General features: G+C 43.1%; 1 protein-coding gene and 1 long non-coding RNA gene across 3 annotated transcripts; both read left to right on the forward strand.

Annotated features, from left to right (window-relative positions):
• The first annotated feature begins 2,156 nt into the window (after positions 1-2,156).
• Positions 2,157-12,893, forward strand: LOC107314399. Of its 2 annotated transcripts, XR_004307409.1 has the most exons (5): positions 2,157-2,320; positions 6,537-6,616; positions 7,921-8,763; positions 9,301-9,559; positions 12,259-12,893. It is a non-coding gene; the product is annotated as an uncharacterized LOC107314399 (long non-coding RNA). The 2 variants fall into 2 exon arrangements; XR_004307410.1 differs by lacking the exon at positions 12,259-12,893 and having other exon boundaries at positions 9,301-9,712.
• Positions 12,894-19,857: 6,964 nt separating this feature from the next.
• LMO2 (LIM domain only 2) lies at positions 19,858-26,994 on the forward strand. The gene is made up of 4 exons (XM_015863588.2): positions 19,858-20,096; positions 20,177-20,354; positions 23,268-23,483; positions 26,000-26,994. The coding sequence occupies exons 1-4, from the start codon at positions 20,090-20,092 to the stop codon at positions 26,217-26,219; spliced, it is 621 nt and encodes a 206-aa protein (XP_015719074.1). The 5' UTR covers positions 19,858-20,089; the 3' UTR covers positions 26,220-26,994.
• The last annotated feature ends 385 nt before the right edge of the window (positions 26,995-27,379 follow it).

Genomic DNA, 27,379 nt, shown 5'->3' on the forward strand with positions numbered 1-27,379 from the left:
CTTCGCTGGAATAACCTTTTGAGGGGTTATGGTTCAAAGTATGAGCTTCTTAAAAACTGATGCCATAAAATTTTTAAGTAAATCAGTTCTGTCTTTGAGAAAACATTGTGACAAATGATGTAGCACTCAATGCAGTAAGACCAGTGTAAAAACTAAGCTCGAAGTGCAAGTTTCAGAAAGATCTGACCACCAGTATATGAACTACAAACACTGGCACTGTTTACCTCCCAGTGTTGCAAGACCACTGTTGTATATTAGAGATGCATTGGACTCATAAGTGAAATTGCTACCTTACAAGAATATGCACATAAGAAGCTAAAGCAGTGCAATCTCATTTCACTTTACTAGCAAGTTACTACAGCTCCATCCTAGTAAGACTGCCTGATGTGAAAAAGCCACATATTCCCAGCCCCTTAAGCTCTTATTTTGTTCTGATTCTAATTTGCCTAATTCATTTGGAAGTAGGCATGGATTTACCAGCTAGGCAAAGGCAGCTCTAGCAACATCTCTGCAAGCCACTGAAGGACAGCCCACTCCTTTTGGAAGCGATTACTTTGGCCACAGTCACTAGCTCCAATAACATGGATTACTGAAAATAAATCAATAAGAGCAAGTGCTGTTCGCACCTAATTATAGATGTGGAGGTAAAATATTCCATGTTCAATTACAACTGATTAATGTGTGCAAAATCCCACTCCCAAAACATGCAAGCAACATGGAATCTTGATTTTTATATATATATATATATATAATATAATACTTATATATATATGATGGTGGTAGGTAAGAACAATCCTTTCCCTTTCTTCTCCCTTTGATTTGTGTCGTATGTTGCCATGAGGGGTGGTTGAATGACCTCAAATATAACCACGGACTTGCACAAAAATGTTGCTGTTATCACTCCTGAGCTAAAACTGGGTTCTTCTAAATGTTTTCCCTTTTGAGGTACAATAATTGCTCTATGATTAGGCAGGAAACTGTACCACCATTATTGCTTTAAAGGAGCCAGTGTTATCAAAAAACAACACATCAGGGCCTGTCCTCACAGGAAGGAAATCATAAGTAATCAGCAGTGCTATAATCCAATTGGCTGCTGCTCCCTTTTCACGGACAGGGCAGAGTGCAGAAAAATGCTTTAGGACTTCTGTTTGTGGCAAAAGGACTTTAAAAGAGCCCTGGCTGCTCTTTGCCTCCTTCTTCATCTTTTCCAAATTTTTCTGTCTTTCTCCAACAAAGTATATATAAAAAAAAAACTTGATAAATTTGCAGGGCACTTACATAGAAAAGATGTTTTGCAAACTGGTGCCATGGCTTTCCTGAGAGCCCCAGAAGTTTGCACTGGTTTACTCTAAGCCAATTTGTCCATATATAAATACACCCACCCACACCTATGGATATATGGTCATCCACCAAGACCAATGTGAACTACTTACATCTGTGTTATGTAGTGAGAGCCAGCCTGCTCTCAACATGTTCTACAAAAGAAAACAAGCACTGATTTGGTTAAATAGTACAGAATCTTACAGGAAATCTCATTTTTGAAGCAAAATTCTACAGATGTGCTGATCTGCATTTGCAGGCTGTGTATTTGGGGATTCATAGTGATTTGTAGAGATGTGGTCTCCTGTTCATCCATCCAAGTTGCTCTGTGTTTTCAGGACAGGTGATTATTTTGTTTTTTAATAACATACAGTAGCCTAGCTGTGGGAGTTAAAGATACCAGTAATTCTGAAAAGCTGCTGATTCTATAGTGTTTGATTTGATGGCAAATGCATCACATGTTCCCTCTGTAACACAAATGAAGAGGGGTGGTCACTCCTCACTCATTGCAGTATCAAAGTGACACTGAGGTCACCCACAAAAGGGAGGTTTTCACAATGCTACTTTGAACCCTCAGCTCTGCAGTGGTCTGGAAAAGACCTTTAGAGAACAGTAAAAAAAAGTAAATAAAAATCAATCTACATGATGAGCTGTGTGGGGAAAATGTCAGGATATTAATTGAAGTAGACAAACCAGTGTTATGGAACTCACTGCACAACCAGCACCCTGGAAGTATCTGATAAAAGACACCAATAACAATCTGAACCCTACTGAGAGTTTTGATGTCTGCTGAGAGTGATATTCAAGATCTTTACAAAGAAGAGATTCCTTAATGCTTTAACATCCTTGTTTAGCAGGACTAGCATCAGTCAATGAGCTTCTATTTGTTTGTTGTCCTGTTACAATAGGACCCCAAGACTCTGGAGTACTGCCTGAGCCTCTTGGACCTGCAGCGTGTTCCTGACAGGACTACCTAAATTCTCAGCACTGTCCTTAACAAGTAAGCTGCTTCTGTTGTTTCTGATGATGTGGCCAGGGAGCACAGGGTGAAGTTGAAGGCCAGCAGTTCAGAAAGGGTTTCTCCTCTCCCAAAACCAGAGGTGGGGGTTTCTAGGTATCAGCCTGATCAGGTGGGCCCAGGCATTTGGGTGTTGCTGAAGGACAAGTTGCATGTGCAAACAAATGCAGAAAAATGCAGAAGAGTGGTTTAGTATCTATGTTAGTATCTAATATTCTATTCAGCTGAGTCTGTCTTCAGCACAGTCCTTCTGGCAGTGATGGATCAGAAAAGGAAGTAATAAAATAATAATAATAATAGGTGAATGAGCCATTTAGGAAAGTTGCAATATTTTGCTGTTTTGTGTGAGCTCAGCTAACAAAAGGAAAATATGTGAGCCTTGAACTGAGAAAGAAGCCAGGAAAATCAGATAGCACTGGGGAGAAAGCTTACAGGTTTTTGCACTTATCAGGCCACAGGAATAGAATTATTTGTCTTATCTCTACCTTTTCCTGCTTATTCATAACTTGTATTATATTTGTAAGTGCCCAGTGCTTCATGGTGCCCTAATGCTAGTATAGTGGCAGTAAGCAAAGGAGCGCAGTTACATCACACCATCCTTCACATCCTGTTAGCTTCCATCTGAGAAACCCAGAATGCTAAGAGTTCATAGATATAAACTCCAAAGAGCCAAAGTAAGAACATTCGCTTCACCAGAGTCATAATTCCCACATTTGGTCTGATTTTTGGGGTTGCTGTCCTTCAGACAGTAGTGGAAGGCTTTTACTTCAATGACATTGTGAATACTGAGTTGCTTTTATGTCTCATCTGCTCTCCCTGAGATGGCTTTTGTCAGTTTGGTTGTTTGGTTTAGTGGTGATGTTTTTAAACTGAAACCTCTGTGCCCACAAGGCACATAAAACAAGAGCCTTTTAAAAGCCAGAGGATAAATAAAACACAACCTTGAATAAACAACAGGCTTTTGTCCTTATTTCCTTCCCTTCCTTAATGGATGCTGATAAACTATCTGAATTTCTCAGTGTATTAATGCCACAATGACAGTAATAGGAAACCTGCAACCTCACAATAGCAATGATTTGACCAAATTATTAACTTTTAGACAAGCGATTGTTTCATTCCAGATGTTTTATAGGCTACTGCAGTCTTTTCAGGCTACTCCTTTCTCTACCCCATCACTATTTCAGTAGAATATATTTATCAAAGAATAGTGCTAGGTTCATTTTGGGCTGATGTGTTTTATGGAGATATATATATATATATAATTTATATATTTTATTTTTAGAAAAAAAATATATATATTTTATGTATATATAATGTTTGACCAGGTAAGCACTTATATATTGTTTCATTACTGATCTTATACTCTCAATGCTGCTAGCAAATAATACTGTTTATTGTCTGGATCAAAACATTTCTTGCTCTGTAAGACTGATTAGCAGAAGTACTAATAATTTCTCTTTGTTTGGGGTTAGTTTGTTGTTAGTTTTTGCTTTGCAGATGAAGGACCTAAGAGCATACTTATGTGAAAAACAGGAGAACTGGAGGAGCACTCCTAGGTGATTTCATCTATGGCTTACATGGCCTACACTTGATATGGTATTCCATGTCACTCCTCCAGTCATCAAGCGCTTCAGGTCTGATTATTGTGCATAGTAATTTTATGTATTTCTACTTGTTAATCATGGAAGAAGCCTGAGAATTACTATACAAAGGAGGCTGGTTTCTTTTATCTGCATTTCTGTTCCTCTCTTTATGATTGTGAAGATAGAAAATTCCCCTTGACAGAGAGCAGTTACAGACCTATGTGAATACAGCCATAGTGCCAGGTGGGAGATCCACTGCGCCAGTAGAGCATGGCTCCAGCAATGACATTGAAGCTGCTGATACTAAACTAATGCCAAAACCTGTACTTACCTCTGAGAAAAGGTAACAAGAGTCATTAATGTAGGAGCTTCTTTCAGTTGTCACTGGCACTGTGGTCAGCAAGACATCATATCTGCTTTTTGTGCCTTCCGTTCTGTATCTGCCATAGTCATACCCAACCCCTTCTTTGGCAGTATAGGAATTTTGGTGTCAGGGAAAAAATCAAGTTTTGTACATTAAGGCCCTGAAAAAGACAAACTCAGTGGTGAAACTCCCTTCAGGATGTTCATATGTCTCTTCTTCTTTCTGCTGGAGTAGATTGGTGCCTGTATCCAGGATTTCTGCTTCTCATAGCTATCATCGGTGAGTTCACCTTCCCCACTGCTCTCTAGACTGTATACTGGGGTGAGTCATAACCAACTGAACACCCACCCAAGCTTTTGTTTTGAAAACGTTCCCAGAGCAAGTCATATCCAATCCATCTTTCTTTCTGAAGGTCTCTAAACAAAACAGGTTATGTTTGATAACAAACACAGGCAGATGCACTGCTGAACATGCCCAGAAAGAGGCAGCAAATAAAACACACTTGCAGAAAAATACAACTTCAGACAAGTCAGGACACAACATTCATTTTGCATATCCATGCACTTAATGTTTATTGCTTGGCAATGGGCTGCGTAATAGAAAATTTGTTCGTCCTCTATATAGATCTATTCACTTCTGTCTATTTCACAGCGTGTGTAACTTTCACCAAAGGGTGGTGATAATTTTCCCAAGCAGAATTAGCTTTGCTTCAGAAACGACCAAATTATTTAAACAGACCAATTCACAAAAGCATATTATAGTTTTACCAACAAAATTACTATGTGTCCAGGAATGAAAAAACAGAACTCAGAGTCACTTGAAAAGCATGTCTTGTTATGAGAGGACCAGATGAGCATTGTACTAAAAAAGCAGTGATATCTGTCCAGCCATTTGGATTTTCTGAAGAATCCTTTCCTTGCGTGGTAAAAAAGATAAATGAAGTCAGACCTGACATCATGAGAAACTCAGTTTCTGAATATCCATATGGGAATTGGGTGAGATATGAATTCCAGCATCAAAATGAAGGTAGTAGATGTTTATTGAAATGTGAGTTTCCAGAATAAAAAAGGGCAGCCTGGTCTAGTGGTTGGTGACCTTGTCCAAGCAGGGGGTTGAAGCTAGATGATCTTTGAGATCCTTTTTGGCCCAGGCCATTCTATGATGATTTGATGATTTTCTTATTTTTTTTTTTCTCCCTACACACATCCTGGACTTTGCAGGGTGCTTTGAGTTCTTCTCTGGGTGCTAATAGCTCACAGCGTGACAAGGGATCAGGTTGTTTACAAGCAAATTTGGCTGGGTTTTGATGAATTCTCTCAATTATAATGATGGGAAGAAAAATATTGTTCATGGGCTACATAAACAATTTTAATTGGCTCAGGAGCCCAAAATGTGCTTTTTTTGTTTGGCTGCCAAGGTTGCTTTCTCGCTTGCTAATTATGCTTCTTTTCAGCTTTCAGCAAAAACAGGAAATAAGACATCCATTACTTGAATGACAAATTGTCAGCAAGCCAACATTTCAACATCCGTTGTGTAATTTCTGACATAGAGCCAGCTAGGAGCTCAGCACCTTTAGATACGTATGTCTCCTCATACAAGGGCCTTATTGGCCCCATGTGCTGCTAAATAATAGCACACTATGTTTGTGCTGAACTGTGGTCCAGAGACCTTCCCTAGTGGGTATTGGAGATGATACAGCCCAGTGTGTGTCTGATGTTGATTTCCTCTGCCATGCATGTCTTACTAGGGTATGTCTTCTGCATAGGTTTCTACAGGACCCTCAGAAGCTCTGGATTATTCAAGTCCTGCACCTTGTCACCAGCTTAAATGGTGAATGAAACCCTGCTCTCATGCTGTGGCAGCTTTCTAGATTTATATACCAAGCCCACCATTTTCTCTATGTCCTTTTTCTATACTTCCACTCTGATTACTGGAACTACCAGCCTCTATAACAGAACATTTCACTAACTCTGCAGGATGTCTTGGGAGCCTTTTGCTTTCCCCCCTCAGGCTGGTGCTTGTACTCATGGCACCTCTTGTACTCTCTCCCATACGTGACAGCAGTGTTCTTCTTCTAACAAAGACACCTGATAACTCAAATTTATAAAAACAGTAGGTGTATACCCCTGTTAAATCTTTATCTGCTGCTATGCAAAAGCTAAAGATGGAGGGAAGTCATTGGAAGAGCTAGCTGTGTGTCAAACAGCCATTGGCTCTCTTTAGTCATCACCAGATTTCATTGCCTTCACAGGTCCGCTCTGATCAGCTCTTCATGTTTTCAAGAGAAGTTTAATAGAAAAGCATTTGCAACTTGAAAGAAACAATGTCCAGGTGGGTGTACATTTTGTACAAACAAGATGTCTTCAGAATTGGGGTTATAGAAGCAGTTTTTCTTCTGCAAACTTTTGGACATAAACACCACAGATTTACCTGGGATATCTGCAAGTTAGACCAGCAAGGCTCCAAAAACATTGAAGACAGTCTCCCCTCTGTTACATGAAAATACAGTGGTCCCAAGATACAGCACCAGCAAAACAGGGTTAGACTGAGGATCATATGTATTTCCTTTAAACATCTCTATTTCTTTAGTCCTGATGTTGATTTTAAGTTCTGATGAGTTTGTTTTGTTTGTTTGGGGTTTTGGGTTTTTTTTTTTAGATAAGTGTTTTTTTTTTTGTTTTTTTTTTCTCCTGAGATTCCCAGCCTTTTTCGGTTTCAGGGCACACTATCACATCTACCTGGAGTAGCTGCTGTGTCCCGCTTCACAGTTTGAGTGTGGAGAAAAAGCTCTTACTCCTCTTGTTCAGACAGCTGAGCTGTAATTGGCAAAGCAAGCAATAGGTATATGCCACATTGTGGGAGTGAATGAGAATGCCCTTTAAATTACCTATAAAACCCTTTGATTCAAACTGCTGATGTTGCCATGGGCAATTTGCTAAGCGTATTGATCATCTTCTGTTTAAATTAAAGTTTGATGTCCTGGAACAGGCTATTCAGCACACAGAGCTAATGGGATGGGATGAGATAGGGGTAGTGAGAGAAACACATGCACATGGGGGAAATGGACTGTGGTCAAAGGAAAAAAAAAAGAGGTGGGGGGATATTATATACTGAATGGGTTCTATGGGTCAGTTAGCAGTAAATATTGTGGTGATAAAAGAGTCCAGCATGGATACTGAAGGAAAGTATTTTTGGTATGTAACCGAAGGAAAATGGGCAGTTTGATAGAAACCTAAAATTTCATAAAAAGAGAATGAACTAGTTAAGAAATATTATAGATGTGTGCATACAAACTTAATGATTTCTGCCAGAAATATAGGAGCTCCCAAATGTGTAATGAACTGGCTTACATATGAGCCATATCATCACTGAACCAACATGGGCAAAAGCTGATAGGCTTCAGGTAAATGTTGACCAAGAGAAGAAATAGCTCAGAGGGAGGTTATCTCTAATAGCTTCCCTCTGGCCATGTGTATGTCTACTCCTCTGTCTATCAACCATGCAATCATTTGAGCTCAAATAAAATTAAAACTTTAGGAGGAAGAAAAATGAGGTTTTCATGAAGAATGATATCTGTTTTGCTGCTATAATGCCTAGCAGGACTGAGGGTTTGTTTTGTTTTTTTCCCCCTTAAGAAAATGACAGAGAAAGAAGATGATGAAATATTAAACCTGATTATGTTTGTCAATAATATTTATACCACAGGACCAAGAAATTCAGGCAAGAAAAGCAAAATGCACATTGAACTGGTCAGATAGCTCCAGGATTATGAATTTTGCCCAGCTCAGCATCAATTTAATTAGTTATGGGAGCAAACAGAAATTGGTCAGACAGAAGTCTAATAAAGCATATTGAACTAGAGGAGACCTTCAGAGAATGACAAGAGACCTCTCCTTGGTGATTAATTAGTTCAGGTTTTCTGGGCTTCTTTTTAGTGTGAATGTAAATTACTTTGCAGAAGAGTAGCAAGGAGCTCTTACAAAACTCGTGAGTGCTGTTGTCTTTGAGATTTGGTTAGAACTTTGAGTTTTAACAGGAGCATGGATTATGAGGATAGCCTATGGTGTGGAGCATCTCCAAGCAATAAAAAAGTTAAGGTCAAGAGTGCCTACAGTATCTACTGATACTTGTATCTCCTTTGGGAGCAACTAGTAACAGTTACTCCAGCAGGTCTTCCTATTCAAAACCAACATGTAAAGTATCCAGGTATCTCATTTCCATATTTTCTAAACAGAAAAACAGTATTGGTTAGTGGATAAGCCCATCCACATGGCATCAATTACAGCACACCTTTGCAGCTTTATTTTGTTATAGGGTGGAGATCTTGTTCCTCTATGCTAAAAGCCATTGAGGGGGAGCTGTAGACTTGGTTTTGCCTTGAACATGCAAGTGAAGTGAAATTGAAAGTGATGAAACCCTCAAGCTATGTGTGTCTACAGTCAGCTCCAGACCTTCCCCTAGGAAAGAAGAAAACAAAGGTAATGACTGCTTCTATAGAACGCTGTGCAATAAGAGAGGCTTTGGAACACAGTTGCAGGTTCGTGGTTCAAAAGAATATTTAAGAATTTCTTGATAACTGTCAACCAAAGAATTATTCTTGACAAGTTAGCCAAGACACTATATTTACTAGTATTTATTTGTAGATGTGATCTTATTTCCCCCTCCTATTGGCAGAGCCTGATGTTTAGAATACAAGTGAGCTATAATTGAGTTTCACTGTTTCAGGCTTCAGCAGAGCTTCTGTAGTTTGGCTTTCCTCATAGGGAAGTTATCCTTACCAAAATCATTCCTCTTCAGGATCTCAGTGATCTCCTCTGCATCCCTCTGGGCTGGGTTGAAAAGCATCCTGAGAATCTTAAATGTAGTCAGACTACTAAGAATTGAGGATGTATTTTCTATGTTCACACTGTATTTCAACATGTAAAATTTTTATAGGAAGATTAATAATGTGAAATTCAAGGTCAGCACAAGACTTATAGCCCTGAATGTTTATGGTGTGATTCCATGCTGTACAGATGTCTTTGTACTGGATGATCCTCCTTCAGTCACAGCAAGAAGCAGGTACCACTCCTGAATCTGGAGGAACAAAAGCACAGGTGTTGCTCTGCTCCAGTCTCTGTAGCAGTACTTACAGACCTGATTACAACATGCCGGAGAGTTGTTATGACCTAGAGCCCTGGGAAAATCATGTGGAAGAAATGGCTTGAAGAACAGACAAGGAAACCCAGATATTGACATCTGAAAAGCAAAGTTTGGACTGCACATCATTGCAAGGTAGTTTTATAATCTCTGTTGCATTTTATATAGTTACAAGGTCCAAGCATCCCTTTGATGTATTTTAGTCATGCTCATGCTTGGTGGCAGAGAGACGTCTGTCCCACTCCCAGCCAGTCTGGGAGAGTGGTGTAGAATGGCTTGTGTTGTGAAGTGAGCATTCTTGCTTTTAAATGAATGGAATTGCCTTTTGTCTGACCATGATACTTACATTGAAGCAAGCAAAGAGGAGTCCCTTGCTAGATTTCACTTGCCTTGTAAAGCTACAAGAACATACAGAGGAATAAAACTTCTGGGAGAAAAGTTGTGAAGACTTGCAGCACTAGCAATGTGTCCTACACTCCCAGTGTCCTTCACTCACAGTGGGGACACAAAAAGGCAAGTGGATTACCAGAGCATGAAGGGAAAGCATGGTGGAAACAAGCAGCCCAAGCTGCTGGCTACCACACTGCACAAAAAAGCATAGCTCTGGTACCCAGCAAGCAGTGGTGCCCAGGAAGAGCTATCGCAGGAAACCATCTGTACCGGGCAGTGAGGGAGGCACCCCATGCCACAGAGGCTGCAGGAAGGCAGCTCCAAAGGAAGTCAGGCCAGCTGCCTCTGCAGACATTTATTTCTCTCCCTGACAGTCTTCTCCTCTACGCTCTCCATAAATGACATGGAGAGGAAGTAAGTTGTCAATGGAAAATTGTCACCTATTATTAGTTGCGGAATGCAAAGTGCTTTAGTTAAGAAACCAATGTGTAACAGATTTGCATTTATTTCCTGTAACTGTAGTTAACAGGAAATTTATTTGAAATAGAACTAATTAGAAAACCAGTGTGACCCTTTCCTGAGAAATGTAATTTGACAGCCCAGAAATTCATGCTCAGTGTTTTGCTGAATTCTAGAAAACACAAGAGGTTTGAAAGGAAGGATGAAGAGAGTAAGTCAGAAAAATAAATTAGTGGGCAATAATGACTTAAACAAGTCATGGAAATCAGTGGTGCAGAATGCACTTGTACAACCACAGTATAAAAAGCAAAGTCGACTCCTCCCTCCAAATTCAATTGATGTGCTTTTCGTGGCTAAATTATGACGGATGTCTGCTAAATTTGACCAAAGGCACAGGACGGTGGGAAGAAAATGCAGAGAACTGTGGTGAGATTGAGACTGCAAACTATCACATTGTTCATAATAATTATTTCCCCATCCCTGGAGGTGTTTAAGATCAGGTTGGATGGTGCCCTGGGCAGTCTGGTCTAGTATTAGATATGGAGGTTGGTGGCCCTGCCTGAGGCAGGGGGTTTGAAGCTTCATGATCCTTGAGGTCCCTTCTAACTCAGGCTGTTCTATGATTCTGTGATGATGATTATTAGAGTATTTCTCCCACTTTAGAAATATTCCTCTGCCTCTGGCCGCTGATATGTAGTTATTATAATTCCTTTTAAGTAAAATAACTAAAAGACCTTTAGAATATTCCACGTGTCCACATTATACACTTGGGCTGACTCAGCCATGTCAGGCAGAGGTATAAGGAGGCATGGTGCCTGATCAACACAGCAGTGTCGGCGAAAGCTCCTAGCACAGGATAATTTATACCAGCAGAATTGTGCTTTTGCCAGCACAGCGTATTTCATCCAAGTAAGGCTGGAATAAACTCTTCCAGCAGAAGCTTAAGGTTTAAGGTGCAGCTACAAAATCTTGCATTTTGCTGGTAGAATATAATAGCATGGCAAACTATTCCCCACGTAGGTCTGTCCCTAGTCTCCTACTCAGCAGGTAGCAAAGAAAACAGGAAACCAGACGTCAAGAAGGCAGCAAACAAACTTCTGAGTCTAAAAGGGAAAATCTTCAGAAGCTGTGATCCCTCCAGCAAACAGGAACAGTCGGTGTCTTCCTGCCAAGCTGCTGACCTGCAACAGCACTGACAGCCCTCGCAGGCTGCTGGTTAGCTACAAAAGGGGGAGAAATTGTGAAATAAGCTCAATCGGTGCTGAAATGAGGAAGGAAATGCTAAATGCTAAATGATTTAATTTTCTAAGTTCACTTTGTTCCCTACAGATAGACCTAGAATCGGAGCTGATTACAGTGCCTTGTTTTGATTAACAGACAGAGGAGAGAGATCTGAGGCAGAGATACTTCTATCAGTTTCAAAGGGTTTCCACATCTTGTAATTCATTTTCATAGAGAGGTCAGGAATTCAAAGGATGTTTATCTTTCGTGCTTTTTAGCTTAAAAAAAAAGATTCTTAGTGATGCTAGTTTGAATCTAGCTCACTCTACTGACCTTACATTTCCTATACTTCAGTGGAATTATTCTGGGTTTACACCAGTGTGAGTAGATATGCTTTACCCTATGCTAAATGAATTTACAGGCTTTAAGCAGTCTATGCATGCTGACTCAACTTCTTTGGGAGCTAGATGAAACTTACTGGTGATAAATGATTTCAGCTTTATATACTGCATCAGGTGGAACTACTGCGTATTGTAGACAGAATTTGGAAGTTAATGGACCAGCTGCAGTCCCAGGAGCACCCTGAGATGCTGTTGAGATCTGGGTCCCACAGACCATCACTCCTTCTGTGGTGCCTGACAAATACAAGCACCTCTGTAGTGCTGCAGGAGATTAAAGCAACATTTCTTTTGTACTGCCCAGTAATCTTTATGCTTGGTGGTAAAGTTAATGTACGGGTTTGTCATTCAACTCATTTCATGCAGGCTGCCAAAGAGCCTTCAGAGCACAGTGATGTCCTGTTACTACCAGCCTCGAGGAGATCTGAGCCAGCGCTCTGGAGGTAATAGAGCTACACACCCATTTGTTTCTCAGTTTCTGGGAGGCTGTAATGGAGAAAACAATCGCTGAAGAGCAAAGGCAGTCACCATTGCTTATAAATTAATCATATAAAAGCACCTAGAATTCCTGATGCTCAGTCCTGTTGTGAATACTAGAAAGCATTTCCATCCCCTGAAGTCTCTAATTCTTGAGAACTGCTACTCTCCTGAGGCTTGGAAAAAAAGGGAAAGAGGAGGAATGTGTATTAGACGGCTCTGTCCTTTACTGAGTGTGTTCCTTTTAAAAACGAATGAAGACAGGCTTACAGAGCCTATTAGTTGTTCCACGTACACATTCATTGGGAAGGGAATTAGTTTCTGGCTAGCGCACAGCCACTGGGTGATACAAAGGAAAGACTCCTTTAATCTTCTGTGGCAGTATAGCGGTGTCCAAGCTTGTCAGAAGCTGCAGGAGAGTGATGGCCCTGGTGCTGACAGCCTTCTAATTGGGTACTAGAAGGGATCAGCAGAAAGCAGCTATAAAAGCTGTGTTTGTGCCAAACGTGTGGCCAATGTAAAGAGAGATCCATGGGGGAATGGAAAGGGAGAGAGTGGCGGTACTGCAGTGTTGGATGCTGTCCTAGACCAGCCAGGGCTCATGCTACCCAGACTGTGCTTTGATGGCTCAGAGGCTACCAGCAGCTGTAGAGAGCTGCAGCAGAGTAGTCTGGCTGGAGTCAGCAGCACTTGGAGCCGGATGGCCTGGCAGCTCTGCAGTGGAGGGATTTCTGTCCTGGCAGCAGGACTCATGCACACAAATTGGCTGGGAGATAGAAGGCAGCAGACTTTCTCAAAGACATTGTGAAGCAGCAGCAGAGCTTTTGGAACCTTTAAGCTGGATAACAGAGGTAGCTTCTGAATGCTGTTTTCACTTCCACATTAACAGGAGATGCTAGATAATTCCACTCTGAGACATGGATGAAACTCACCTGAGCTAATACATCACTTGAGGCTAGTTGATATGCATGTGACATGCATGTGTTTACCACACACTTGTGTAACTCTGCCTGGCCAGCTCCAGAACTGAGTGAATGGGAATAGGAAATGGGGAATTGAAACCACAGTTCAGTCTGAAAATGGTCAGACCCTGTGTCTGTGGAATGGAGTATCTGATCTAAATATAAGTAAAGGCTGAAGAACTCACTGCCTGAAATGCCTGGAAGCAGAACTGGCAGGATGGGATGGGCACCCTATCCCAGCTGGAGCCTCTGGACAGAGAATGAAATAAGAAGACTCCATGATGATAATTAGAGCAGGTGATACCAGTGAAGGAGACTGAATGTCCCAAATGGGCTAAGAAATTGGAAAGTAAAGCTCTAGGGAACAGTGCACTCAGGAGGAAAATGTTTGGTTTTTTTCTTCTGGGCTTGTTTCCAAACCTAGAATGGCCATAACTGTGTTTCCTGAGTCTCCCAGCCAGCAAGCATGAGGTCCAGGCAGAACTTCTGTTGGTGACAGCAGAGAGGCAAATGCCAGCATCCGATGGAGGTATCCAGCAGAGGTAGGAACAAACTGCTAGCAAGCTTCTCAGATTGCCAGCTCTTCTCCCTTGGCATACATGTGGCCTTTCCACAGCCTGCAGAGTTGGGGGGGCACTGCTGACCCCTATATGGGTGCCCCTGGGATGAGAAAGGCACTTTGGGGCTGTGGCCAGTGCACAGAACAGTGAAGGAGAGCAACAGAGGACATCCTGCAGCAGGATTCCCATGGCCATATCCTGAGGGACTGTACTAGGATAATTCCAGCCCTCATGGGATGTCACCAGGGCTCTAAGGACCGGGTTGTGTCAGAACTGATAAATATGCTGACGAGCAGAGGAGTCTGATGGAGCCACTGTAAACAAGAGGTGTTGTGGCAGCACAGAGAGATGCCAGTTGGGTCGCAACCAACTCTGTTTTCTCATTTTAATGATGCAGACTTGTGTGCATGGAGAGGAAGCCAGACAATTGGTGCCCATAACACTTAGAGGTAGCGAATAATTTGGTCAATGGTGAGTGCAGTATGTTTGACTAACATCTGCGATAGCTGGAAATTTACCCATCCAATTTTCTCCTCTACCCCAGCCACAAAGGGAGATCACTCCAATTATTTTTCAGACAGAATTAAGGCTGATGTTTACCATTATCTCCCTGGTAACCTTCTTCTCATGACTATATTATGCGACATAATTGCTGAGCCTCCTCAGCTCACTGGGGCTGTTATTAAAGGCACTCAGCTTCTTTTTCCCAAGGTCAAGGTTAATAATTAGGTGGCTGGCATGCTTGCAGTGGAGCCTTGTCATGAAGAAAAGAGAAGCGACTTAAAGGTTATATCCAAGTCCAAGAGGAAATTCCTACAGCATGTTACAAGATCTGCTGCAGGTGGCCCAGTGAAGTGGGGTAAGTTAGTGAATAAGTGCTCCTGCACACTGGTTCACAGCTAAAGCTTGGTTAGGTTCATGATGTAAAGCACACTAGATGACTTTCTATAGGATACATGACAACGTGCATGATGAGATTTGGAGCTGCAGCTTCTGGAATGAGGAGGTGAACTCGGTACAATATTTATTTGAGCTAGTGTAACAAGAATGCATTGAGCTGGAATAAAAAAATCTGTGGTACTTGCACTTGATGTGGAAGAATATTATGCAGTCCTCAGGCTGTGTATTTGGGGAATATGCAAATGCTATGAGTGTTAAGGGAGGTAGTGGAGCTGCTGTCCCTGGAGGTGTTCAAGAAACATGTATATGTGGCACTGAGGAACGTCGCTCAGTGGGCATGATGGTGATGGGTTGGTGGTTGGACTAGATTATCTTAGTGGTCTTTTCCCACCTTCATGATTCTATGTGATTCATTATGAACTTGGGGAAGCCAAACTTGTTCATCAGAATTACCCCCCATTGCATTTATTTTGGGAAGTCTGACCTATTGCGCAATAAATGCGCAGAACTAATTAAAAGCAGAAATGACATAGCAGAGCAAAACAGCAAGAACGATGTATTCCTGGAATTATGTAAGACTTCCTCATGTAACACCAAGGTACTACAACTAGTGACCCTCAGGTAACATGAAATAGTACATCAGCTTGACCAGTGGTAATCTTGAAAGCTACCTTTGTTTCAAAAACAGCTTGGAAAGCTGCAAAACACTAAATGATGTTATTTACAAGTCTGGATGCTTCTCTGTGCATTTACAAATACATACACGCATACAGAAATGCATAATTATATACACACCAGAAATACAGACATAAATACATATACATAGACAGGGAAGCTTGGGCTGAAGTTTCTGGTTGGTCAGTGACTCCCTGTGAAGTTTTCTCTCAGGGCATTTATTTCCCAGTTACTGCTTATTTTCTAGAAGGAAAGCATTCGTAGGTCAAACTCAGAGCTTCTGCAGGTTAATACGTGTATTTTTTCTGGTATGTATGGACTTTGGATGAGATATTTAATCCTGAAATAAAAACTTGTGGTGTGCTGCTGGGGTGACTTACATGAATAGTAAGCACAGAGGAGAGTACTTAGCACAGAAAAGGTGCAAATCGCTTGGAAGAATTATGCTGTAGAGCAGTATATGGAAAAAATGACATGGTAATTGGATCTGGCTGGTATGCAAGGCAGCAAGGGCTTGATGGGAGCAAGGGAAATCAATAACAGAAAAGAGAGGAAACAGGGAAGGGGAAACCTTTCACACTTCTGCAGTGAAGCATCCCTCCATTTGACTGCCTGTAACTTACTTGTCATTATCTGCAGTGTGACCTGAAGTCAAAGATTTCTCTCAGCTATAAACGCAGGCTGGTTTTTCATCTTTATTGCTTTCTGAAGAACATAAGGCACAACAAAACAACAACTTGTTACCACTCAAACTTCTTTATGCACCAGACTTCTTATCTGAAAGTCCGGACCTTACAATCCCAGGGCAAACCTCGCCCTCACTGTGCTTTTTATTGTTCTGGTATGTTTTCTTCTAGTTCAAAGGAAAAGTTAACCCGCCAAAAGAGAAGCGCATCCTTATCCTGCAGTCTTTAAAGTCCTGTGAATCACACTTTGCTAAGTCTCCAAAGACTTCAAGGTTTGTGCCTCTGGTCATCACTCAAGAACTCTTTACTTTCACCACTTCCATCCCCTGGAAAGTTAGACATGGGAGAGCAATGGGAGCCTTTGCTAGGAGGAAAACTAGCACTTGTGGAGACAGGATGTGTCACAGAAATTACTGTCTAAAAAAGAGATTTCCAGGTCCACAATAAGGGAAAAAAAGAAAATTCCCAAATATTTTTTTCTTGTAGTGATGTATTGACTTGCAGGCATATTGTGCATTATTGATATGATACTGATTCTCCGGGGTTGTCAAACATTGTCACAAGTAGCTGATTTTTACTGAAGCATTCTACTTTCAGAGATCAGCAAACATGATTGCTCCTAAGCCTCCTAACCTGCTACAGAATGTCAGTGTCATGTCAGAAAATCCCGAAACAAAACAACAGATTCCCTTATTTATTTATTTATTTATAAATCACCAAGGCTTTGGCTCATCAAAGCCCCAGTTCAGTGAGTGACAGTGGGGAAGAGATTTTCTATTTGGCAAATAGGTGAACCAAGGGTGGAATCAGGCAGGGCAGTGATTTTTCTAACACTGCATGGTGGGGTTGTGGCAGACAATAACCCAAAATACAGAGATCCATATTCCTTTTTCTCTGCCACCCTTTGCATTAGTCGTTCAACTTCAGCCATGGTCTTGACATTACTATCCTATAGAAGATCCTAACAGAAAATCGAAGCTACCAGCACTAAGATCTAATTCTCATGTCTATGCAGAGACTTAAACCCTCATAAAGTACATTTTAGGCAAACAGAAATAAATTTACCAGCTATGGAGGACAGCAAAGTTAGTCTTCCCTATACACAAGCTTCTCTAAATGAGAGAGACCTGAATTTATTCAATATTATCCATAAGCTCTAGAGAGAATAAAGCTGGGATATACCAAAGAAGTACACGCAGGAGCAGTGATCCTGGGATGTTCTCAAATGAGCAGAGTTCCAAAACAAAGCTGAAAATACTCAGTCTAGGAGGGGCTGGCTCTTTGGAAATAGAAGCCTTTTGCTATTTCTTTAGATGACAACATTACAGTTTTAGGTGGAACGTTCTTATTGAAAAAATACAGAGAGAAGTCCAGACCAGTTCTTCTAAGCACTGAATGCTTAACACAGTAGCACTGGTTTTGATCTCAGCCGTGCTCCAATAATTAGTCTGTAGTAGGATCTACATTAATAACATTTAATTGAAACCAACAGTCATCCCTCATGATTTTTAATCCGTCAGTGAGCACAAAAAGCTGCACTAGAAAATGCTGGAAAATACAGCCTCCCAGAGAAAGGGACAATGGAAAGAAAAGCCCTCACTAAAAATAGTACTGGTCTTTTTGTCCCTGTGCAGGAAATGTAGGCACCACAAATTCTAGCCCTGAATAATGCTTTGTCTTTGTGAACATTATTCAGCAGGAGGTAAAAGTAAATCAATGACCGATTCTGCAGAGGGAAGTAAACATTTACAGATGGGAAAATTGAGGCACAGAGATATTAAGGGACTTGCCCAAGATGAAAAAGAGATGCCACTCTTTGTCACTGCTCTCATCTGTTGCTTCAGGACATGAAACCCTTGAGTGGGCATGCCAAGATTCACTGTCTAAAGTGAGAGCTGAAACCGAAATGTCCCCCCCCAAAGAGCATACTTTTGTTCCCTGAAGGTGTTAGAAGAGATGGCTCTTGCTGTTTTGTTTTGTGTTGTTTGTTTTTCTTTTTTTACGGTGAATCCAGTGGAAATCGACAGCCGAGGCCAGCCCAGAAACCTGGAGAGAAGGTTCTTGAGAAATTACATTCAGGAAAACCCAAGAGCAGTTTAACTTTGTACTCCCCATCAGGACAGGACGCTGCCTCTTGATGCGCAGGGCTAAGCACTGCCTGGTGCCTTTGCTGTGCAAGTTTATTCAAGGTACTGTAACATTAATCCCCATTGCTCTTTGTTTAAGCAGACTGAGCTCAAGCACTGTCCCACTAAGCATGGTGGAGAAGCACTGTTTGTGGTTATGCATCAGGAGATTGATTTATTTGCTCCTACTAGCTCTCCCCATACTGTTTTGCCTTCACACACACACACACACACACACACACACACCAACTATGTTTGAAGGTGGTTGTTTTTGACACACCTTTAAAGCCAGTAAAAGAAATGAAATGTTCATCGTTCTGTCCATGAAACCTGGCAAAGGAGCTGCACTGTGACAGGAACATTTGGTTGTGAGAACAGCTGCCATACTGTAACGGCTTAAAATACATTGGAGATAACTCTTTTAAAGAATAAGATGTATTCTAATGACCAGTGATGGCTCTAAAGCATTGCAAGAACTCAGTTCAAAGCCCTTGAAATGAATAACAACCCTTCTGCTGACGTTACTAATCTTTGGCTCAGGCTCATTAATGTATTTCAGATATTATAACCCCGGTGCCAAAAAGATGAAAAAATTAAAATGTACTCATAAAAATAGACATCAAATGTTTTTCTGTTCTGGGAATTAATATAGAAGCTAAATGCTTCTGCTAGCGCTTTACTGCTGATCTTTTCTTACTGTTTCTGAAGGAATTAGTGGGGCGAGTGGCTCATTTCAGCCAAGGCTCTGCCTCCAGCAGCCACCCTGATCTCATGCCACACAGACTGGGAAAATGCTATAACCACTGTAATAGTTTTCACTCTAGCCCTGTAAATCAGCTCTTTCCGGGACGTGCTGTGCTGATGGAGAGGAGGGGGAGGAAGGATGGGAGTGGAAATAGAGACATTCGGGCAAGAGTTGCCCACCTTTAGCTTTCGTGTGATTCATTATGGATCAATACTGTGCTCACGAGCTTTTATAGCTCATTAACACCAAACAGCATCAAGATATAAATTTGTTATAGTGCTTACCGAGAACTCGGGGGCATCTGGAAGCAGACACGAGTGACCAGTAACTCAGGGACACAGCGGGATACAAAGGAAGCACAGATTAGTTGACCGATTTGTGCTCTAGGTAGAAAACAGAGCTCGAGTTCTGACCCAGCTCCTGATCTCCAGGTGCCGGTCGAAACGTGCGTGGCGTGGGCATGTGCGTGTGTATTGCTGGGGAGGACGAGGAGAGGGAGCGTGACCCGCTGTGATCCCTTGTGGGACTGGGGTGCCGGCAGCTCGGAGCCGGCCGAGGTTTCCCTCAGCCCTTCGGATGCTTTCGGGTCGAGCACTTCTCCGGGAGCCCCGCGCAGCGGTGCGGTTCTGATCCGTGACGTCGCGATGTGAAAACGCAGCGTCAGCTCGCAGCTCCGGCTGCGGGGAGCCCGAGCTCTGTCCCTTTAAGAAACCGAGCGAGTCGTGATGCCGTTGTTTGTGTTGCTAAACCCCCAGGAGTCCAGTTAAGAAACGGGCAGCTGTCTCTTTAAGCGTGATTTCCTTCTATTGTATTTGAATCGTGATCAGGAAAAAGGAAATGAAACCGGAGAGCCGGGGCCGCGCCGCTCAGCACTAATAGCGATGCCGAGCTCCCCGGCCGCAGCACCCGCCCGGCTCCGCGGGGCGAGCTGAGAACCGCGGCCGGGCAGGCACCGGAGAGCGGCGGGCAGACAGCGGTGGCCGCGGTAGTCGCCCCCCGCCCGCCCGCAGAGCCGCAGCCGGGGGGGCGGCCCCGGCGCACGGAGCGCAGGAGGAGCGCGGCGAGGATGGGAGGTTAGAGCCCGCGGGCAGCCCCGCCGCCGGAGCCCGGCAGCCGCCCCAGCCCGCGTTTGTGTCTCTCTTTGGTGTTGCAGGAGGAAATCCTGTGAATGTCATTGGGGGGCGGAGGGGGAGCGCGGCCGGTGACAAGGCGTCGAGAGCAGACGGCCTTTGCGGGGGCAGCGGGGGCAGATCGCACCACAGGCACGCTACAAAGGAGCCATCCCTGCCAATGTCATCGGCCATCGAGAGGAAGAGCCTCGATCCTTCCGAGTAAGTGGCTCTTTTTCTCCCTGTCTCCCCACCCCTCCGTTCCTCGCGGTGCCACCGACGGCAGCCTGCCGGCCCCGCGCTCCCCTCCGCTGTCACGGGGACCCCTCTCCGGTGGGGGTCTCTGGGGCCGGAGCACGAGTGCTGGACAGCCCCATTGGGAGGCGGCTGCGGGCGCAGCTCCGGGCCGGGCGCCTCCAGCCGCCCCTGGGTTGCGGGACCCGCTGCGGGGCTCTCGCCCAAGCTGAAAGCGGTTGTCGTTTGGGGTCCCCGGACCTGCCCCGCGCTCTTAGCCGATTATACCGAAAGGTCGGAGCTGTTATCTGTGGGTGCCCGACTTCCACATTTGCACAACGCGAGGCGCTTTGTAACTTTCAAGGTCTTTGCTGGGGGAGGTGTTGCGCAAAAGGCGTGCAGAGGGACCCCACGGTGCAGGTGGTGAGAATTCCCTTCCCCGTTTTTCATGTTCGTGGAAGGGGCCGAGCCGCAGGTCCTGTCCTGCAGCCGGTTCTGTGCAGCCTTCCCGGACATTCACCGTCCTTGACTGGGGCGACTGTGCGTGAAACAGCGCTGCGTGCCTTCGTAGCTGCAGTTACACCCCTTTGGAATCGTGATAAGAGAGAAAGAAAGAAAATCTCCTGTTTCAGATAGCACTTAAAACATCGCTCTTAGTTAAGTTTGGTCGTCCGCGGTTTGTTCCCTGCGAGATATTCAAGTGCCGTCTCTTGTAGCTGTGAGTGTGCACAGGGGAACCATCCCCACTGTGGGTTAAATCAATTCCTGCTGTGTTGTGTTTGATGTTTTGCGTGCTACGTTTTTTCTTCTATCATCTTTGAGAAATCAGCATCTGAACTCCTGGGTGTCAGTGTCCCACTTTGCACTGCAGTGCTTTAGTAGAATTTATTTGCTTTCCTGCTCAGTGTCCTACTGACTTCTCTGGCATGCAAATATGTGGTGAAGTGATGAAGAAGAAAGAAATTCTGTTCCTCAGAAATGTGTGGGGCTGTTAGAGAGCTGCCTTGTGATTCCCAGAACCTGCGAGACCAAAATATTTTGGGGCTGCAATCTCAGGTTTTGCATAATGTCCAATAAGGGACACTAAGGTGTATTCCCTTGCAGCTGCACTCTCTGTTGGGTGGCATGCAGAGCCCAGTCTCTAGGAAAGGAACTCTGGGGCTCAACTGAGAAAGCTTGGAAGAAGCAGGGCCTGCTCCTTTCACAGCCCACACTGTCTGGAGTTTCAATGAGAGCTCACAGAGCCTGGGGAGCACCGCTGGGGCCCAGCAGCTTGAGCACTGGGAAAGCAGTGGGCTGAGCGTCTTGTCTCATCACATCCCAGGGCTCAGCTCATGAGAGCTACAAGGATCAGTTTCATAGCACAGAAGTTGTTGAGCAGTGGTCATTTCTCCACCTTGTTCTAAGTCATTTTTCCCTAGAAAACTGCTAACCCGCTAAAAACACTGTATGGGTCTCCTTGTGGCAGCAGTTATAGGATTTCTCCTGTTGCCTGCTGGAATCCCAGAGCAGCCCAGTTCTGCCTTCGGCATGTCTCTGTGCTGCCAAGGGCAGAGATATGGCACTGGTGGACTGAGAACCCCAAACAGTCTGAGGTTCTGCTCTGCCTCCTGTTGAGCACTTTGGTCATGGTCCAGTAAAGCAGATAAACCTAAAGGTGCAAACCTGTAATTTCCTTTCCACTAGCAGAGGGCTGAAATGATACAGGTGCTAAAGGACTGATCCCAAAGTCTTCTTACGAGCTTCACTGGAGTCTGGATGAGGGTCTGTGTCACTGCAGAACTGAGCTCACATGCCTTCCTTTTAGGTTTTGAGCATCGTATAAAATCCAGGCTTCATTCAAAGCAGCAGCAAAGCATAAACCAGCTTGGCAGCAGCCACATCTGTTGTAGTTATTTATTTAATGCTGCTCAGTGAAATAATATCCACAGAATTAGTCTTCAAATTTACATTCCCCAGAGGAAAGCTGGCTACATGTAGAATCCCTCAGGTACCTTTTCTAATCCAACAGTCCTCTGTGAGGCAGAATAGCCTTTGCTCCCAAGCAGAACTACAGTCAAAGCTCAAAGCTCCAAGTCTACACGATGGGCTTGTGTGCTTTGGGGTGCATGCATAACTGCTCTATGGGGCTCTTCAGTAAGTTAGAGGTAGATCAAGATGTCGTCTGAGTTCATACAGGCATTTATAGGTAAATCTTAAAAATACTGGGGGAAAAAATAAAAGGGGTTTATTTTGAATGGAAACTGAAGCCTGGCTATGTGTTGTGTCAAAACAGGATTACTGGAAAACAGGATATAGTCAGAACTTGTAGGAATGTGGTTGTTGGTCAGCCCGTAAGGACCTGACCAGTGTTTCCATAGAGAATCCAGGCACCTTTTTTAAATAAGTGTCTGAAAAAGTGCAGTCTTCAATCACATGAAAATTGTGTTGTTTGAAATGTATGTATTTTTAAGAACTGCGTGGATTGAGCCCCATGTTAAGCAATTCGGGTTTCTCTGCCAGAAAAAAAAGAAGGATATATCTACACTGGCACCAATTCTCTATTAACATTGCAGGTATATTTACAGTAATGAATATTCCTGGGTGATAAAGAGATCTTCATGTTTATGTGCTATCCTTTGAAGAAAAATATATAAACAAGTTAGGAGAGTTTGGCTACTTTTATTAACTCCTTATAGTTTAAGTTATCCCAATCTCTTTAAAGCCCAAGAAGAGCGACGTGCTGCTCCCTCCCACTCATGTTAGAAAGGGATAAATCATTCTCTCCACAGGGAGAAAATATGAGGGTGTGCTCTGTGTTCTCATCAACCCACCTGCCATTGTGTTTGGTTTTGGTTTTCCTCCTTCTTACTGGCATGGTGGCAGCGTGTTTCCCTTCTCCAACACCCCTTTTGTTCACAGGGAGCCGGTGGATGAGGTGCTGCAGATCCCCCCGTCACTGCTGACATGTGGGGGCTGCCAGCAGAACATCGGGGACCGCTATTTCCTGAAGGCCATTGACCAATACTGGCACGAGGACTGCCTCAGCTGCGACCTGTGCGGATGCCGGCTGGGAGAGGTGGGGCGGCGGCTGTACTACAAGCTGGGCAGGAAGCTCTGCCGGAGGGACTATCTCAGGTATGTGGCCTCCCAGCCCGCTTCTCATAGAATCATGGAATTATGTGAGCTGGAAGGGACTTTAAATGCCTTCTGGTCCAACTGCCCTGCAATGAACAGGGACACCTACCCTAGATCAGGTGCTCACAGCCCCATCCAGCCTGACCTTGGGTGTCTCCAGGGATGGGGCAACTACTGCCTCTCTGGGTGACTTATTCCACTCACCTTCCCTTCTTTCTATCATTTCAGCTTTGTCTATCAATTTAAGGTACAGCTAGTGAACAAAGAATCATGCATAATTCATTTTGGCTAATCTTAGATGTAGAGTTTGAGAATAATGGAGTTTGCTCGGTGCTGCTGCTCCCCAGATGGCTGGATGCTGGCTGAGACGTGTCAGTGTGGGGTACTGCCAAGCAGAAACTGGGAAGCAGTGATGAATTTCAGGGCCACCCTGCCCAAGCTGACTGCAAGCCAGCTCCTAAGAATGGCTTTAAGCAGTTCTGTGCCACTGCAGGCATTGCTGTGGAGCTGAAAGTTATATAAAAACAGGTGTTGAGATTGGCTACTGATGAAAGATCATTTCGTTCTCTCATTTAAGAACATGGTATCCAAGGTAACTGAATTTAATTCATTTTCTGATGTGGTAATGTCAGCCCCTTAAGAGACGCTTGATTCCACCAAGCAGTGGGACTTGTTTGGTTCTGAAATGACAGCCTTTTGTACGTGGATTGATCCATGTCTTTTTCTGCATCACTGGTAACTTACCGGAGGCACTTCAAGCAGAAAGACAGCATGTGCTGGATGTGTAGTGTGGAGCTGCAGCCAGTACAGGGAAGTTTGGTCCTGTTAAGTTGGACTCGGTGGAGTTCTCAGCAACATCTGCCTATCTGATTCGCCCTATTTTTTAAGTAAAAGGATTAAACTGGGAATAGTATATTTCATGAAACATCCGTAATAAGGGATCTCTATGTTCTCAGTTATAAGTGGGTCTTAGCTGTGCTGGCTGTATCCCATTTGTCCCATTGGATCCCTAATGTTGCAGGATGTTTGTGGAACAGGCTGAAGACATTGTATATGTTTTCAGCTACCTTTCTGAAGTCTACAAAAATTAAAGCAACATCTCAAAGGAGCTCCTAGTGATTGTGCTCCGGAACTTACTGATGGGAATTTCTCTTGGCAGAAATGGGACCACTTGTAAAGTCTCAGCAGACATCGTGTTCCAGCAATGAACCAGTGTTAGCTACACTTCCCAGATACTTGTCTTAAAAGGGAAGCAAGAGAAAATATGCCAGTGCAGTAATGTGTTTTCTTGCCATGAGATGGAATGTTTTTGTTTATTTAATAATATAGCATGATTTCTTCCATCATTAATGAGACATCTTGCAAAATTTGTGTAACCTTATTACTTTAGTTGGGCAGAAGTAGACACTGACATCTCCTGGTAGACTAAAGGAATGATGTCTTCTACCCTTAAAGAGCTCTCTGTAGTAGGTATTCCATTTCCAGTTCAGGATAAATGAAGCAGGCACAGAAGTGAAGTGTAGAGGGTGGACAAAATCTTTCTGTAATTAGTATGGATACATAGAATTCAAAGTCAATGTGTGTATTCTTTACACAAGTAATAGGATTTCTCCCTCCTTCTAAGAATATACGTGATAATCTTAGTGGTCTTCTCCAACCTAAATGATTCTATGATTTTGTATTTATACATACTCTATATATGTCCCTTATTTATTAATGATATGACTTACAAACTCTGTAACCAGCAGACTGTGTGAAATGCTGCCATTCATTTTGTCCTCACACATGGCTGGGTGTGTTGCTCTGCTTCAGCTGAGAATTCTGGCACATGCTGTGAGGGAGACACATACATGGTGCCTTTGCTAGGGGCTCCTTTTAATAGAAAATATCATACTGATCTCAGCAGGAAATCTCAATCTGTTTCAGAAAAGAACAGTCCAGAACATAGAATTTTCTGTAACGGCAGAGTACCTGTAAGGTCTTAGCATGTATCCTGAAACCCAGCAGGAGTGATTTCATGAATACAGAAATATGTGAGCTTGAAAGAATGTCAAATGTGGCAGCAATGAATGCAGACAGTAGAATATTAAATGGTAGCTATGTCATAATGTGGCAACTTTTTCCTGTGAACGACAATAGCAACAGCTGAAGATAGAGGTGCTGAAAGGTAATGTCTGTTGCTGGTATAAGAGCAAGTATTAGCATCACACAATTTTATGCTATGATCTGGTGAACCTTTACTCTGTTTGAAGCTGCTCAGTGTTTCAGGTTAACGTCATTAATCACAGAAGCCAATTACCTTAGAAATAAGTGAAGACCTTGGACTTTCTACCTCAGTTTTTGGTATTTCAAAGATCTGAGTTCTGCTCAGCAGCTTTCTATGTGACCTCTATGTATCTTCGCAGTCGTACGACTAATGAGGCAATGCACTGATGCCGTGTTCCTGTTTTGACTATTTTTTTCCCCACCTCTCCAGCAAAAGAACTCTAATTGCTTCTTTGCTGTTGTTGTTTTAGGCTCTTTGGCCAAGATGGCCTCTGTGCTTCATGTGACAAACGGATCCGGGCTTATGAGATGACCATGCGGGTGAAGGACAAAGTATATCACCTTGAATGCTTCAAATGCGCGGCCTGCCAGAAACACTTCTGTGTTGGGGACAGATACCTCCTCATCAACTCGGACATAGTATGTGAACAGGACATCTATGAGTGGACTAAGATAAATGGAATGATATAGCAAAGAGGTGGCTCATGATCTATAAAAGACATCTCACGGGCGATGCAGGCACGTAGCTGCAGTGAGGAGATACCACCTGAGCTATGTGCTTTGTCTAAAAAAGGGGGGAAATACCACAGAGTAGGCCCTTTTCAGGCAGTGCTACGTAGAATCTAAGCTACATATAAATGAAGAAGGGAGACTGAAGCAATATTAGATAGACTGACTTCTGGCGTATCGACAATAACTGACATCAACCAGATAGGCAAGAGCTGGGGAGCAAACACAATGTGATAATGAATGCTCATAACTGGAAAAACAGTAGTGACTTGTGTAAAGAGATGTTATGACTTTGTCACCCGCAGACTAGGATTGTGCAATTGATTTTTCTTTTCAACTTGTTTTAGTTACTCAGTTTAGACAACTGCTCCTAATGTAGACATGAAGAGGAATGCTGGAAAAACAAAGGGCCAGTCCCTTATGTGGTCATTTGATAAGGCCTTATGTTTTGGGTTAGGAGAGAATGGGGGAAGAGGGTAGGGGTTATTTTTGCATGGATTCTTTTTTTCTGTGAGAATGAAGAGTGCATCCTCTAGTCCCAAACTGTTCTTCAAAAAAGTCCTGCTGAATAGTTGTTTTCAGGCACTGCTGTTTCAAGATGAGATGTTCCATAGATCATTTCTATACAAATATAAATTGAAAGAGTTGTTCAACTATTTTATTAACTTAGATTATATCGATAAAATATTTGTTGTGTGTAGTCAGACTCTGCAGCTTTAATAAAAATGACAGAAGATTTGAGTGTTATTATTTCTTTCTTGGACATCATACCAGATACTTTGTTTGCATCATTTCTTTTATTTTTTGTAGCGGGATTTCTGCACTTGGACTACAGCTAATTGCTGAATTCACTTAAGGTTGTGTTTCAAAGCAGCAACAGGAGAACACCTGTCAGCCTCAAGAAGCTTTATGGAGTTCTTCATATTAAGAAACAATGCGGTAGTATTGTGTGACATGGACCCTTTGGTGCTAATAAGGATGTTTTGAGGTTGGATGATGCCATGAAGTACATTTGGGTGATACTTTGTAGCATAAGAATAAGCTGCCTGATTAGAGGAGGTCATGCAGGGTTAGGTTCTGATTTTGCTCCAGATCAATGAAATGAGTATAATATAACCTGA

This window comes from Coturnix japonica, chromosome 5, assembly GCF_001577835.2.
Source record: "Coturnix japonica isolate 7356 chromosome 5, Coturnix japonica 2.1, whole genome shotgun sequence".
Taxonomy (NCBI): Eukaryota; Metazoa; Chordata; class Aves; order Galliformes; family Phasianidae; genus Coturnix; species Coturnix japonica.